General features: G+C 35.0%; 1 protein-coding gene across 1 annotated transcript in view; it reads right to left on the bottom strand.

Annotated features, from left to right (window-relative positions):
- Nucleotides 1-8,402: 8,402 nt before the first annotated feature.
- The window catches only part of LOC105034571 (uncharacterized), a 41,619-nt gene continuing 31,922 nt past the window's right edge, over nt 8,403-18,099 (bottom strand). Inside the window, 3 exon segments of the mRNA XM_073256620.1 lie at nt 8,403-8,689; nt 8,926-8,964; nt 12,973-13,467. Of these exon segments, the coding sequence (XP_073112721.1) occupies nt 8,504-8,689; nt 8,926-8,964; nt 12,973-13,467 (720 nt within the window). The 3' untranslated portion in view covers nt 8,403-8,503.

Genomic DNA, 18,099 nt, shown 5'->3' with positions numbered 1-18,099 from the left:
TTATAGAATCCAACTTCGATAGATGGTATCGGAAGTTGTAAATAGTTTTAAAGCACGAATGGATCCTACATATGATTATGGATCCAGCACCTGAAGTTTCATATCCAACATATATGATATAATCAAAGCACTTATCAGAAATACCAAATGATCGTATCACCATGTGTTGTGTTTTGAGAGCAAAGAACATGATTTTAGTTGTAAATTCGTTTATGCTCAGTGGGAGAAAATCTTCAAATATTGAAAGAGTTCTTTTTGCACCTCTGAAGATGTGTCTTCAGTGGGCAATAATTCTTTGAAAAAAAAAAAAAAGAAGGTGCAAAAAAATTATGCTTGGGCTAATGAGTCCGAACTAACAAAAGAGTCTAAGGTTAACCTAGTCTGGCAGAGTCCCTTGATCCGAAGAAGCTAAAAAGAGAATTCAGTAAAGGTTGCTGGACAAGATACTTATATGATAACACCTTATGATTTCTCTATCTATGATACTACTGCTCGGTATTAGATATCAAAATCTATGTAAATTATTCAACAATTCAGGTTAGTAGAAAGATTGAAAACAATAAGAGATTTTGAACGTTAGAGATGGAAGTCATGTTCCAATCTTAATTTTAGAAATATCTAGTTTATTTTAATTCTGCCAATATCGTTTTAGTGATTATCACTATTATCTAATGATTTTATGATATCATTATGAATGATATCAAAATTATATGGACAACTAAGAAATAACATTTACACAGCTTGTTAGTGTACTGTATATGACAAACAAACTCCTTAGAGTAGATAATGTTATGAAAATCTATCTTTGGCATTGTAGGCTCGTCATATAAACAAGAATAGAATCAATAGGATAATTTTTGAAGCAATGATTGTGAATCATTGTCAACCTGTCAATCCTATCTCCTTAATAAGATGATCAAGTCACCTTTTGCTGGAAAAGGTGAACGAATCAATAATGTTCTGAGTCTGATACATACTGATGTATTGGATCTACAAATATATTTACCATAAATTTGGATTATTTGAAATTTCAAATAATTTATAATAAGGTAGAGAAACAAACTAGAAAGAGCATTGAAACTCTTCGGTCAGACCAAGGAGGAGAATGCCCTTCCGGTGAGTTTTTGATATATCTAGAAGAGAATAGGATTCTCTCTTATTGGAATCGACTTTGTTAGATATAGTTCGATCCATGATAGGTTTGCAAGTCCGTCAATCTCTTTTTAGGGTTAAGCTTTTAAGACTCTTGTTATGTTCTGAGCTGGATTTCAAATTAATCAGTCGCAATGACTCCATATGAGATATGGACTAGATGTAAGCCGATACTCACTTACCTTAGGATTTGGAGTGTTTGTTTTATGTCAAGTATTTGCAGATCGATTAACTTAGATCTGATCCTCTATATATTATTCTGTAGAATATTCCAAAGAATCTAGGGGATATAACTTCTACTTGCTAAAGAATAAAAGTTGTTCGGCATTCTTTTTAAAAAGGAGTACTTTGGCAAAGGTATTGATATCTTTTAATTGGAACTTATGAAGTTCGACAGGTAGAAGAACCGACACAATCTGATAAATCTATAAAATCAGATTTGATTAGATCAAACCTAGAATTCATTGTAGAGGCACCATAAGAAGATCCATAGAGTACCGCATCCGTCGGATAGATACTTCATTATCTAGATCCGGGATGTGATTCTGTTAAACTCGATGAGAACGATAAGATTTGATCGCCTACATGATGCGATGCAGAGTCCGACTCTGATTAGTGGTTTGGAGCCATAAAGTCGAAATGAAGTCCATAATGGTCAACGGTGTATGGACACTCGTTGATCTACTCGAAGGGGTAAAACTCATAGGGTATAAGTAAATCTTCAATAAGATCAGAGAGCGCAGATGAGAAGATGAAAATCTATAAAGCTCATCTGGTTGCCTAAGGATATTGTCAACATTATGGTATTGACCATAACGAGATATTTTTTCTGTGGCAATGCTAAATATTTCGGAGTTGGTACATATATTTTGATAAGTGATCAAAATGCATGGCTTCGTTGAGAATAAAAAAAAATTCTGCAAATACAAATGGTTAATAGTTCTATGAGTTATTTCTTGTTTTGTATGTAAATAAAATTTTCATAATCAGGAATGATATTTCTTATATTACAGGAATAAAGATTTCGCTGCTATTATTATTCTCTATAAAGATTTTGGAAAAGGCACCTCTCATCTAAAAGGCTGCTTGAGTTATCCCAGTCAACATACATAGAGTATTTATAAGTAGAATTTTTCTATCATGTACACTATGTATGAGACTAGATATGGTATACTCACTAGGGTAGTAAGGAGATACATGCAAGATTCGGATGAGAATTATAAAGATCATCCTTAAGTATTTGAGAAATACTAAGGATCGGTGGTTCGATTATAGAGAATTTGGCTTAAAATTTATAGAATATAACTTCATTTTTAGTTGGATATAATAATAGCAAGAATGTACCAGAATACATCATTATCCTAAATAATAGAGCAATATGCTGGAATGGTTCCAAGCAGAGCAATATAGCCAAATTCAATTACGAGGCAGAATGCATTACAGCATTCGATACTTGTAAGAAAGCTATGTGATTATACAGGTTCATTGACAAGCTAGGAGTGGCACCCTCTGATGATGGTTCTGCTGTATTGTACAGCACCGGAGTCATAGCTCATGCAAGGATCCAAAGTCCTATTAGCTTACTAGATATTTTATATCGCTACTATCTTATTCGAAAAATCTGTTAAGATGACGTCAATCTTTAGAAGATCGACGGAAAGAAAAACTTGACCAACCCATTTATAAAGCCTCGGTATCTAAGAGTTCTGAGATGATAAATCAAAGATGGACATATGATACTATACTGATTGGCTTTAGTCCAAGTGGAAGTTGTTGGGAAATGTGTCCTAAAGTCAATCGTTTGACGATTGTGCTAATTATAAATGTATATGAATTGATCAATAATAAAAGTTATTTGGTTTTTTTCATCACAAGTTACATCTTTTAATGAATTTTATATTGTGATGAAGTTCTTAGAACTATTTTGATCGATAAAAGAGAATTTATCGCATAATTTTTAAATTTATTCGCGATCAACCGATACGCTATTACTAGGACGATAGTGATATCAAGTGTAGGTCGTTGTGTGCATATGCGTTAGTTGTCCTGTAACCAAATAGTGTGGAAACACTGGTATGGCATGCAGGTGAGATATAGGAGTACATCATCATTAAATATGATAATTGCGGAGCACTCTACTATCAATGGTAGCTCATGAAGGGTGTGGGTATAAATGTCCCTCTGACCTGAGTTCACCATGTGACTTGCAAGCAACTTACTGTACTTTGGTGCCGGACTAACTGAGTTTCTAATTCAATAATGAAAGTTTTTGGATGCAGTTAAGTACTTGTCAAGTCGGTGCGTGAGTCAAAATGAGATTGATCCCTCTGAATTAGTAGGAGTTAATGTATTAATATATTTAATTTAGCAAAATCTGAGCTCGGATAATCTATGAGATGGATTTGAAAAAATTAAAATACAATATGGATGACTTATTAGGATTGACAGTTAAATCCTAGATCGTCCTCGAGCATTAGGTCAAAGGGATGAATTATACGGTAACCATACGCCAATATGTTCATGAATGTTGCTTCGCTTTCATTCGACCTATTCGGACGTCGGGTCACCATTGCTAGATGGTTACATCGATTGGTTCAGAAAGTTATTTTTTGTTACCGACTTAGGTTTGAACCTATGGGGTCACACTCAGAAAAAGTTTTTGACTGATCATATAGTTGATCAATGATTGAGAATCGTTTAAGGGCTTAATCGTCAATTCGATTGATGATTAATCTTATGCAAAAATTGTAATAAATTAATTCACCAAGTGTTAGTGAATTAATGAGGATTAATTAGCAATTAAATTACTGATTAGCTCAATTTGATTGAGCAAAGTGGATTAAATAAAATCTAATTTAATTAGATTTAATTAGGTTTGATTCGATTAGGTTACGAGATGATCTAATTGCTAAGGAGAATAGTCTCTGATTTGATCAGGACTTTGGTTCAAGCAATTTCTAATTTAATTAAGATTTGATTAAGAATTTATGAATCTAATTAGATTGGATTTCATATATTTTATTTGGGCTAAATCAGATGTGATTTGGTTTGGATTCAAATAAGGAAATTAAGAGTCCTTATTGGAATATGACTCTTCTCCCATACACCTCCCTCTTTGATCCATATATCCTCACCACAAATAATTTTTATGTGAGATTTTTTTATACCAAGAGTCCTTTCCCTTCTCTTTCTCACGTCCAAATCTGATTTGGTTTTGATAAAAGAAAGTTTTGAAATTGGATTTCAAAATATTCCTTATCAAGAGAATCTATTCTTATCTAAATCATGCCACATGCCAACTTATTTTTTTCTCCTTATATGTGGACATCTTGAGAGATTTTTCATAAAAAATCAGTTGGAGAATTGATTTACCATGGAAAGATATGGGAAGGGGCATCCCATATTTTTTTGGGTGTGTTTTGGTGTGGAATTGGGAGAGAGTGCGACATCTTGTTAGAGTCCATAATCTCTTGGACCTTCATCCCACCTCTTTACACATTGAATAAAAGGAGTTTTATTTTCATTCTTGTACGTGTAAGAGATCAGAAGAAGGGCTTTCACGGTGAGAAGTTCTTGGGCATGGGTTCATGGCATGAAGAGAGAAGGAGAGTCTCTTCTCTTAGGGTGTGCGCAAAAATCAGGTTTCTAAGATTTTGATCTCAGGATTTGGGAAGAGAGAAAAATAAGAGAAAAATTATTTTCTCTCCATCTTTCTTCACCTCTTCATCTCCTCCAGAAGTCCATCTTCAATCTCTGAAAGATTCTAGAGATTTGAAGAAAGAATCCAGATCAGTCAAGAAGAAGGTCTTCGCGCGAGCTAGCATTTTGAGAAAATCGATCAGATCGGGCTTCGAGTGGACTTTTCGTAGAGGTCGGATGCATGTGCGGCTGCTAGCAACCAGCGAGGATCCTCTTTATCATGTCTATCAGTAGCGACGATCATCGATCCGCACAAAAGTATCGAGTTCTGAACTCCGATTAAAAGTAGATGTGATCTATTGCTCACATGCGTGGATGTTGAATTTATCTTCAGTATTTTTTTTAGATTTTATATGCAACATATCATGTCATAGATTCTAGAGTAGGTTGATTTGATGATTAGATCATATGCATGTTAGATTATTTTAATTAATCTAATTATCTTCTGCGTAATTTATTCGAAAAAATTTCGAAATACATGCATGAAATCACCTACGTTCTCCAACAATCGATCTGACATGACATTTGACTGCTCGTAAATGTTGCAAGATCTCTACTCCAGCCCGACAACCTTTAGAGCTCGATGATGCATGCTAGGTACGGCTTGTGGACCTTCAATGGGAAGATTATGCCAACCAAAGTAGCTTCTTTATGTGGAAGGAAATTTACACTCATGCCCCTAATGTGATGACCCAGATGCGATGGCTTGTGGGAGATGGAAAGTCAATCGATATTACCCAAGACCAGTGGATAGCTAAAATTCTGTTATGCTGATGGCCAACTTCTTAGCTCTAAGATTAAAGGCCTATCAAAAGTTTGTGATTTTTCCAATCGGAGGAAAGGGGCAGGAATGTGGAGTTGGTGGCTCACCTTTTTAGAGACCAATTGGCTGAGAGTGTCTCGTCTCGGTGATTCCAATTCTTGAGGGCTGGATGTCTAGTTTGAAGGTCATCTTGCACCTCAAAGGTGGTGGCTAGGGATTGTATGACCTTTACAGGGGAGACCTGAATAGGAGGATGGATGGTGCCTGGATTTAGAGGCTCGGGGTCTGGAAGGTTGCTTGGAGTCGACTCTCCAAAAGGCACTATTGAGAGGCCATAGGATGGACATGCTGCCTACTTGTCCTTGTTACGGGCTGGATGATGAGATGGTGGAGCACGCCGTCTTCATTGGTATTAGAGTTATGCAATCTAACAATTGACTATATCCTTTTCCATGGTCATTCAATCAGAGCGACCCAAATTTTTGGAGGCACTGCGGTGGAGCATTGAGAGTGAGGCCACCAAATTATCCAGTATTAGGGCCACCTACATTATTTACCACATTTGATTGGCCCGAACACCACTATCTTCAAGACAAGGTGGCAGTTGGCAAGATTTGCATTCGAGAGAGTTTTGATCAGATTGTCGAGTTTGTAGATGTTTTGTTTTATAGTTTGCCCCAGAGGACTTAGACACTTAGGACCCCTCATGCTCATATAGCATCTCATCAAATATTTATTACTTGAGAACTCCATCTCTAATTTTTTTAAAGTCAATTTTGATGGTAGTGTAATCGATAGTAATGGCCAAGCTGAATTTGTGATTAAAATCTTGACTCTAAACTTATCATGATTGGCCGGATCCATCTTTATGTGCCCACCATTCCCAAGGCAAAGCTTCGAGCAGCCTAGAGAGCATTGCTCATGCGAGGCTGATTTTGCAGGTTGATCGGCTTGTTATTGAGCAAGACAGACCATGATGGTAGGCTGGATGTGGAGGTACGTCGGGGCTGCTGTTGTACACCTATTGGTTCATGACATCTGAAGACTTTTAGAGGGTGCATCGACATAGACATTAGGTATGTCTATCGCAAGACAAACAATACTACAAATTAGATCGCTAGTTTTGTAGCTCAGGATTGTGGACTAATGCCACTATTTTGCTGGTATTTTTTTGAGACATCCTTTTTTTTTTTTTATCTTCTTGATTGTATTCATACTAGATTTATATGATTGCATTCATACTAGATTTATATGAGTACTCCATTCTATAAAAAGAAGTCTCAAAATAATTTATCTTGTAATAATAATAAAAGATTAGCTTCAACATCTAAAGTAAAGCAATTCATCACGGTGAAGCTAGAAATATTGAAGCCATAAATAGGCATTAACTGTAGTAGAGATTGAGGAAAGAAGGTGTACGAAACAAACATCTCAGAGGAAAGGCAAAAATAAATCAAGTGAAGAGGACCAAATTGATTGAAAAAGGCTAAGCCAAGAAAAGGAGCAGCAGAACACGATAAAGTCCATGACAATGATAGGAATTAAAAGAATAACCAACCATTCAAAGCCAAGATGAACTTTAATTGATGCCCAAAATCACAAAGACAAAAGTAAGAAGAAACAATATAATCCTAAAAATTAGGGTGTTAATCATTACAAGGGAAGTCCTCTCAAAGAAAAGGAGAAATGCTAGCACCCCATGCCCTTTTTGTGAACACTCAATAGAGACAGCCAAACTCCTCTTTTGTTCCTTCACAAAGACGATCTGGAAATCCATTAGCAAAAACTAAAGTTCAGAGGTCATCCACCATCCATTCTTTTACTGTGGAATATATGGAGAGGTAAAAGAATCAAAAAGCAGATGAGTCTTTCGTGACGTCAATTTGGAAAGGAACAGGAATTTCACTAAGAGAGGAGGGACATCGGAGGCCATCTCCGCAATACTTCATTTCTTCTGGATTGGAAATTGTGGGGTAATTCTAGTGTCTTGTTTTTGAGCTGCTTTGGAACCACATTGCTACTCTTATCCTAAACACCTAATCAACTTTAACATCTGCGACATGCTTGGTTAGAGGGCATTAGGCTCACAAAAGGGATTGAGAATAACTCTTATTCTAGTCGAGTCCTATTTCTATTCCATTCCAAGGAGAAATGAAAATGCTCTAACCTTCACTCTCCTCTAATATTTTAAATCTCATTCCAATTACAATTCTAATTACAAATCAAATGCATTGGAAAATGACTACTTTGAGTCCCCACTCCAATTCTGATTGCAAACCAAATGGAACTCAAGTGCATCGTGTTGCAGGAGTTTTTGCTGTTTCGTGGCTGTTATTTATCTTTTTCTTACCTCCTTGTAGTTCCTTATTCCTTTCTCTTGTTTGTCTTCTTTGTAACTTTCCATTCTCACCTTCTTTATAAAACCTGGCGCAACCCCAAAATAAAAAAGGTTCACAATCAATTCCAGTGTCAAAATTCATGAAAACAATCAAAATATAGATATCCTAATTCCTAGGGTTTAACCCTCCTTTAACACCAACACCAAACCACCAACACCCCCCCCCCCCCCCCCCCCCCCCCCCCCCCACACCCCCAAAAAAAAAAAGTTCACAATCAATTCCAGTGTCAAAATTCATGAAAACAATCAAAACATAGATATCCTAATTCCTAGGGGCACTGGGAGAATATGCTGGAACACCGACAGAAATGGACAGGTTATTCTTGCATGAATTATACGTACATTATTCGTAGTGGTAAACGCAGCAGCAATCTGGAAACTTCTGGAACATAATGCACATAATCTTTTAATATCTATATTGCCTTGAACCAACTAAAAAGCAGAACAAATATACAAAACCTTAAGAGAAAACATTAATCACAATTAGCTAATTAAAGTAGGTATGTACTCATTGGGTTAGCGAAAAAATGCTTTTGAAACACTGATTCTGATTTACAAAAGTTAGAACGGAAAAGGTCATGCAATATCGCCGGAGGACCAGATGAAGTAGTTTGATGCATCATCCTCACCATAAGGTGGTTATCTAAAACCATCATTTCCAAGAGACGTCTGCAACTCTGCATAATATTCAAACCATGCTTAGCTATCCGTAGAAATATTCATATCCTCAAAAGAGTCAACCAAAGAAAAGCAAAAATGATGACCAAAAAAAAAAAAAAAGAGGCACATACTGCAAGAAAGAAAAAAGCAACATTCTTTTGACTTTTTACTTTTTCCCCTTTCATAAAGTTTTATGACAAATATTTATCCATTATAGGGCATCAAACATTCTGATGGGATAACTGAAGCATACCTGAGGATTTAAAACATCCATTCGATTGATAATATCTTCCTGTCATCAACGAAAAATGAACAAAAAAATGCAGTCAGATCTAATTCTGTAAAGTATTAATCTAGTTGAAGTTAATGTTGTAATTGTGATATGGCAACAATTATTATCCTCCAGTAGGTAAAGAGACAAAGCTGAAGTAATCATCTGTTGTACAAGAATCATCAAAATAATCACTATCAGACACAACCTTTAAGCAAACCCTGGTCAACTGGAAGCAGCAAACGCATCAGCAACTAGTTCGGGTACACTTAAGTAGCCAGAATTAGGCTACTTTACCTGACATCATCAAATGAATTCCAATCGACCCAAGACAAACTCATAAAGAGTTGTAATATTTCACACAGGACATGGTTGGGAATTGCCAAGCAACTAAATCCTATATCACATACCCAATTTATGTTTTTTTTCAAATAATATTCTAGTTTCCTGCTTCATGGATGGGTCAAATTCTTAAAAAGTTAAAAATGTAAAAAATTAAAAAGGGCATTGAAAGTTTGTATACCTCTTGGATATGTTCAGAGTACTTCAAAGATGACTCAAATTGCATATGGCGTTCATATCCAATCTGTACTTGTTATATATGAATAAGATACATGTTAAATAATTTAACAATCAAAGTTAAAATAAGGAATTGGATACTTGCAAGATATGCCCAGAATACTTCATAGGTACTTGCAGGGATGAGAAGAGGCCTCCTTCCCACCCACACCTGCCCCAACCCCCACCCCTACCCCTCAAAATATAAAGTACATTTGGGCTAAGCCTAGCAAAGTAGCTTTAAGCAGACGGTTGGGAAGGGAGTCTTCATTCTACAGAATATAGAGCATACTTGGGTTCAAGTCAGGATAGAAGATCAAGAAGTACATTCAAACCCAAGTTTCAGTTAGGTCACTCACCAAAAACTTTTGGTTAGTTTTGAGTCATGGTTGTTCAAGTGAGATCACACTAGGTTTGCTAGGGAGTTCATATTCTATGGAAGATAAACTACAACTGGGTTGGGTTAGGTTAAAGATCTAGAAATATTAATGACATATGCATTGAATTGGTTAAAAGCTCTAGAAATGTGAGCTATTCATGGATAAAGTTAGTATCCCAGCCATGAAGACTTAGGTTTGGTTCAATGTTTGTCTGGTTTCCTAAGCAAATGAAATCAACCCAACCAACAAGATATCCGATCCAAATTTGACCAAACCCAAGAACTAACTAACCAAACCTGAAAGCAACGTGAATTTAAAATGTTGAACCCAAACTAAAGTTCATTTGAGTTATGCTACTCCAAGCCACATTTGACAAAGGATAGCAAGGAAGTCCATATTCCATAAACTGTGGATAACATATGTGTTCGATCAGGAAGCTCTAGAAATATGAGCTAGATATGCATGAGGTTGATTGGGACTGTCATGGAAAATTAAGTTTGGTTCAACATGGATCCAATTGCCTCAAGATATAGCCCAACTTGAAATGGAATTGACATGTTATGACTGAAGTTCAAAATCAGACATATAAATTAGGTTAGGCAGGCAACCCGCTATAGATAGATAACCTTGGGTCAAATCAAATTAGGAACTTTAAAAATACGGGCTAGATATGGTCAGGCAATTAGAAGCTCTAGAAAATTGGACTAAATATGGGTTGGTACAGTTGTTCAAATTCAAGTCGTACTAATCAAATAAGACTCCATCCTGGGCTAGATTAATCAAAGATTAAATCAAGTTAGCCCTGGTCTTAATCATGTGGAGTATGTCTTCGTTCCATACAAAGCTATGTATGTATGTACACAATATAAAAGTAGAAAATTAATGTGTGACTTTCTACCGCACATATCTCTAAATGAATGTAATGTTTCAATAATCCGAAGAAGGCATATCTAGTCCCAACAACATTAGTACTTAAAGATGCCTTAGCTGTTCTTCAATTTTGTTTGAATGGTTCTTATACTTGCTTACAAAAAAATAATTTACCTTTCCCTGACTATAAAATTTGCAAAAAGTCATATATTGATTATAATTTTGGGTTTGACTAATAAGAACTGCAAGATAATACTTCTGCTACTATTATTTAAACTTTGCCTTTTGTTTTAGTGTGGCAAGAATTTTTATGCATAAATGATTCAAACCTCTATTCTTTTATTTCTTTATCTTGTATCTTCTCAAATTTTTATTTCCTAGAGTGTAATATTCTTTTTTCTTAAAAAATCTCCCTCACATCGCATAGGTTATCCACTTGTAGTTCCATATTTGTAAACGAAGAAATATGTACAAAAACCCCGAATTCTTAATCTCGAGAATTAATGATTATTTGTTTTATGTTTTTTAAATAAGAAGCCATTTTATGTAGAAGAATTAATAATTTGTTTTATATTTTCTACTATCTGAATTTCTATACTCATATGTTTCTTTCCTACTGTCACTCGTGTATTAACAGCAATGTTATCTCCCATATTGATCAAAGAATACGTCGGACAAAACCTATTTAATTGTTTGTTATCTGTATCTACTATTTCTATATGAATATTTGAGATTTAGAACAATATAATCTTTTAGCCATTTAAACATTTAACAATTGATTTATGGAAACAATCATTTACATGCCCAGGATCAGGAAGCGTTACACAACCATGCGAAAATACCTCAAGTCTGTCACCTGATATAATCCCTAAGAAATTTGTGGTGACTTGAAAAAAAAAAACGAAGAAGTCATACAAAGAACACTCCAAACCAGTAAGAAAATAATATAGAAAAAGGTAATTGAATTGCTTGAGGCCCTGACTAACCAGTACTCTGGTAAGGCTCCAGAAACTCTCAAGTGATCCAAAAGTTCTTGATTAAAGAATTGAAACATCATGCATGTGGAACTTATAAATTTTTTAAATAGGACTAGGTCTCTTTACCTTCGCATGCAACATGGTTATTTGATGCATGGTGAAATCCTTATCAAACTTAGATATTATTGATTGTGATTTACATTTGCACAAAGATACAAAATATATGCTTCCAGACACCTTTTTTTTATTTTTATTTATTTTTAAGAATCCAGTTAGATCACACATTCTTTCAAATCTAGTTGCTTTCTCTTCTTTCTTAACATATCACATTTTAAACAGAAAGAGAGTCTTACACATGTTATTATTTGATTATTATCAATAGAGCATATATTAGAAACAATCCCATGCATATTTGCCCCGAACAAAAAATATCGACTTACATTACCATCACAACATACAAAATAAATAGGTAATTAACATGAACTGGGGCTTGGCACAGTGATAGATGCCTCTGCTCAGAGACCATAGGTTCGGGGTTTGATTCTCAAGTAGTGCATCTATAAATAACTGAATCTGGGTAATTATAGTGTGGGTGGGTCTCCATCCCTCTCTCTTAGGAGGAAAACATGAATCACATGAATTGTGTTAAGCTGCAGTAGCATATATTTAACAAGATCAAATCACAGAGAACCTGAGTATGAGTTCATCATGTCATCTTTGTTCAACTGTATGCTGTGGCTATAGCACAATAAAAATAGCTAGAATTTCACCCTAATTGAACACATTATTCACTTTAGAAGAACTCCACTATTCAACAAACACCAGAAAAGAAACCCCAAAGAAAATAAGGTTTACAAAAAAATTAAAAATTAAGAATACATTTTTTGGGCATTATAGAGATGGTAGGTCCAAAGACATGACATACATGTAATCATTTAACTCAAAGCCTCGTATATGTATTATTAGGTATCATCCCAGATATGCATGTTGCTCATAATATTTTCAACCTAAGACAGATGTTAATACATATGCTCAAAATTTTATGAGTTCATAACAAATATGGCTAAATTTATAGTTTGTCTGCACTTGCATCATCTTGACCACAATACACTTTAACCTCTATGTAGATGACCTGTGTTTCTACTACACATAAGCAGATGTGTATATTATGAGCATCAAAGCATTATTATCATCATTCATTCTAGATATGCTATTTACAACACCATACAGATAAAGATACATACCTCCTTGATACCAGGATTTTGCATGACAGTGCCAAGAACTCGACGTGTAAGACCCTTGTATACAATGGAGTTTGTACTGCCATCTCCATTAATCCATGGTAATATAGGTCTAGATGCATGTGAAACACAGGTGGCAGGCCATTTGCTGTCCACAGCATCTTTCCCTTGCACACGAACAGCTTCACCCTGAATGCTTTCACCAACTGTGCTACTACCTTCAATGTTTTGGTCTTCAATGTGATGTACAGCAGGCTTGCTAGGCACATCAAGAATGGTTACTTTATGCCCATCACAGAGGTTCATGCTAGTCTCCTGAGAATGATCAATACTATTTTGCTTTTCTTGCGATAGTTGTCGACATGCTTCATAACAAGCTATTTGAGACTTCATGTAAGATGACAAATCACAGACTTGATTGAGATCTGCAAGTGTGCTTATAAAATACTTTGATCTATATGAAGAATCAACTATCCGGATGCTGTCATATGCATTGACCTGCGTAGATTAGGTTCTATTAAAGAAAGATAGAAATATATCCAAATATTTATGAATTTATCTACAGTGCAACTTATATCAGAGTAGATAAAAGCAATGGCAATTTGATTTTTCTAAACTCTCTGCACTAAACTATCAACCCATCCATCATTCTAGGATTGATCTATATTCTAACATGACTCTCAGCATTCAACATATTGTTCCTAGCAGGCCTATGAGTGCCTAGTATTGCATTGCTTGGCCATATGCACTAAACTTAAAGTACATCAGCCAAACAAAGTGAATGCAGACATCTCTGTTGGTTGAAACATTACTTGCCATAACAGACTGAACATTTCTTCCCAAAGGTATGTTTCTTTATGGTTCAACTTGTCAGTGGGAAGTCTACTCAAAATTTTTCACACAATTGCGAATGTCTACTTGCACATGTCATCACCTCCCATAGGGGTGAGAAAAATAAAAAAGAGAGTTCTTTTTGCAAACAACTAAAATATCTTTCTTGATAACTATAATTAACTGCTAATTGTATCATTTACTGATTAAGCATGATGATGTGACACTTCTGTCTTTGGCAGATAGCTGTTGATCTGACTCCCTTATCACTTGAATAACTATAAATAAAATACTAACCAGTAATCCGATCAGCTTGAATCCCGAAATAGTTTATAGAGTTTCCCAATTTAAAATTCACCATGCCATCAGACAACTGTTATACTTTGCACAAGTGAACTACATATGCACATACAGTCAAAGAAATGTATGGTACAGATCTCTTGTGACAATTGTGCGACAACTACTACTTCCCTTAATATGTGCTTTCATCTTAGAGTTTCTTCTTTCAAATATCAGCAACTTAAATACATTTCTTCATCCAAAACAAGTACATAGCTCGGTTTTATGACAATTCTAATTTCTTAGCCTTCATGAAGAGAGAACTGCTGGTAATATGATACAGAAATAGGGTATAACCTAATTTAAACTTTTGATTCGATACACTGAACATTAAGGACATGCAGTAGCAAATGAAGTAGAAATATTACTATCACAAAAAAATCACCAGCACAAAAGTCAGGCTATCATCTTTGGTATCAAAAAATTGTCAACCAAAAGAAGGGTTTTGAACAATAATAACATTCATGAATGTTATTCATGTTACAGACTCACATTCTGCTCCTCTAAATACATCCAAATTTTTTATGCAAATTGATGCAACAATTCCTTATCAAGTGAAAAATAGAACATAGATACAGAAAGCTTGTTTTATGTTACTAGAAGCCAGCCCCTCACCTCTTTTTTTTCAGTAGAACTGGAAAGCCTATTAGAAAAAAATGGCAGTCATCCATGCACCTCAACAAACATCTAAATTAGTTAATAATATTCTAAACTGAAAACGGAGATTGGTCATGCCTCTTCAAGACATTTGAGGCTTGGTCAAACCTCTATTTGTTAAACATGGCCTATGCACTTAATGATTTAAATCAAATGGTGAGGCCCATTCTAGGATTCATATTACTCTACTTCGATCAAGATATAAGCATGGGGTTTCTATCTGAAATCTGTTGCTGAATTATTGGTATCTGCCACCATGTTCCATTCTTGTAGTTCTAGTGGATGAAGCAACTTTACGTTGTTTGATCTCAGATAATTATGTCTTGAGTCAACAAGGATTGGTGAGTCAGCAATTTTGAAGTCATGTCTTCAGATCAGATCTCCAAACATGTCACCAGGATCATGAGATGAGTCAAATAAAGGAAACGATTAACTGAAATAACTCTCTTCGCATTCAGAACTAATGGATCATGCAGCAAAAGTTACACAAATATTGACATCTGCAAATGTCATTACCTGTTTACAATTATGGTGCAGTTAGTCCCATACAGAAGTAAAAGGTTGTTCAAGATTATGAACATGAAACAAACTATGGATTCTTGCAGACTTAATTAAATTATCTATTTAACATAAATTTTTTTGATGGAAAAGACAAAAACATAAAATAATTTCTTAAACTAGACAGACTGAAAAGAAAAAAGTCATTAAGCATTAGATGTTTAATGTCCCATCAATCATAAATTATGTATCACACCTGAAAATGATCACGTCACACTAGACACTAGGATCTAAAAAACATACTTGATAGTTAAAGACTGAGAAGTGTCTCCATATCCTTCAATTAATATTGTTTAAATGAGTATGGATCATTAAGCCACTCATATCAAATATATTGGGTTGAATTGATATGTGAATCAACACAATCTTTAGCACATCAAACCTGAACAAACAATAGGTTAATGTGGAGCATCCAGCTTCTCGTCAAGCAAAATACCACGTAGCTAATAATTGAAGAAATGTTCCTCTGACCAAAAGGGTATAGCAAAATAATCAACGGATCATTTAGTTTTAGAATTTTATCTATATCTTGATCACATCTTTTATAGCTTAGGATTTTATCATTTCTTGAAGGTTCCACTCATAATCTTTGCCAATTTCAATCACGTAACGTATTGATGTGAATGGACATGCAACAATCCCTTCCAAAGTGGGACATTAATCACAAGAGAACAAGAAAAAAAATTATGGCAAATCCGAACACTGGGTACTTGGTAGCCTATGTCAGTGGCAGGCCTGGTAGAAGAGTAGTCCATTGCATCTTGATTCATCTTAGTTGAAATTAAATCAGGTCAATATGATTTTTTTTTCCTTAAAATAAATGGAACAACCCTAGCTAATTTTATCTAAGCACTGGTTGAGATTGTCCCTTGGAGATGACTAGGGCATGCATCAGCCGTAAATCCTCCTTTCAAACTTCACATGATTAGAAGAATATCAAGGATTATTTTACATATGTTCATGGTAGACTGAGTTGTTGACATGTAGGATAGGATTTATTTTAGGGTTTTAAATTATACTACTATAGGGGCATATGTGGGTTAAGAATATCCCCCCTCTGGAGCTGTGATTCTCATCTTTCCACATTATTAAAGTATTCAATTATTTCAGTATGCTATTTGACAATGCTTTTTGCACAATATGGATAACACAATTATATTGCTTGAATTTCCAAAAAGACTATAAATCTTAAAATCAAGCAAACAAATTACATTAATATAACAAAAACTGAAAATTTTAAATAGCTAATCTCATCATAAATTAACATGATGACGATCAGGTTCATAATTTTTATTACCTTTATGATTTCAAAGCATCAAAACTTTAAGGCTTAAGACACTTCTAGAAGTGGTTTTCCTTCAAGAATTCTAAGATTGGGTTTTCTTCTCTGGCATGATCTGCCAAAAGTTGAAGGGGGTTGCAATATCAAAAAAACCTATCTTCACAGAATATAGACTAAGAATTACTTCAAGTAATGTCAGAACTGTAGCTTACTCCATTGAACTAGCAGTTTAAATGTCAAGTGATATGAGCAATGAAATCATCCATCAGGCATTCACCATAATAAATTAAAGTCTTCACAGATATCTCAACAAATCTGGGGCCCTCAACAACATTGATCTTATCACCTTTAAAAGAACTTTATTAGTACAGCTACTTGAGTTACATAAACAACTAATTTATATATGCATACACTCATTTATACATATATATATGTATGCATCTGCACATACATACATCATATATATGCATGTTTACACATGTAACACAGACATAATCTGGGTTGCATTTTCTATCTCATGCTTGAACACTTCAAATACCCAAAACTCCTAGGCAGAACAAACTAAAGTATAATTTAGAACAAGATGATTGACATGATCAGCAAGAGTTCTCAATCTTGCGATGCTCTATAGAACTTCTTCACATTCACATATGAGCATTCATTGCCAAACTTGCTTTCACATCCTACTTAACACTAAAGTTTCGCATTATGGCATGACATTGGCTTAATCATTTCCCTAACAATTATGGAGTCAAGACCACTCAAGGTGTCTCATTAATTATTTATCAAATCATCAACAGCATAACCTGGTTAATGCTTTTTACATAGAGTTTATAAAGTAACTCAAGCCCTAAGGTAAATGCCAACCCTATATTCTTAAAAAATGAGCTTCAAATGGAAAAATATATTACAAGATTCCTAAGAGGCCCCCCTGCAATTTGACAGGGTTCTGCAAGACAAGACAAAGCAATCAAGAGATCATGGAAGCCAAACAAGAAGTGAAAGACAATAAGACCACAAAGTTGTGTAAAATAAAAAAAAGAAACCAGAACTTACCATAAGACAGTTGTATAGCCTGAGTGACAAAAGGTAGAGAGTACAAACCCTGAACTGGCTTGGGTGGGTTATGGCAGTTTCCAGCTAGGAAGGGGTCCCAAAGGCAGTAGGATATTACAAGGCACCAAAAACAACTTAAGGGCACCTTGGAAATCCTAGAAAGACTTATATGATTATATTGGCCATAAAGAACTTGATTTAAACACCTAATAATCCTGACTGTTTCGTGGTAAGGGTACGCTGACTATCCATTGGTGTTGAAGTATAGGATAATAGAATAAACTGAAGAACCCTCCATTAAAATTTCTAGGGGGAAAAAAAAAGAAAAGAAAATCACTCTTCTAGTAGTTGATAACAATCTCATCATTTGTTTTAACCAAGAGCCCAAACAATTTTGACATTCAGAA

This window comes from Elaeis guineensis, chromosome 4 (assembly GCF_000442705.2).
Source record: "Elaeis guineensis isolate ETL-2024a chromosome 4, EG11, whole genome shotgun sequence".
NCBI lineage: Eukaryota > Viridiplantae > Streptophyta > Magnoliopsida > Arecales > Arecaceae > Elaeis > Elaeis guineensis.
The sequence above is the reverse complement of the archived record's forward strand: the minus strand, read 5'-3'. Positions and strand labels throughout refer to the sequence as shown.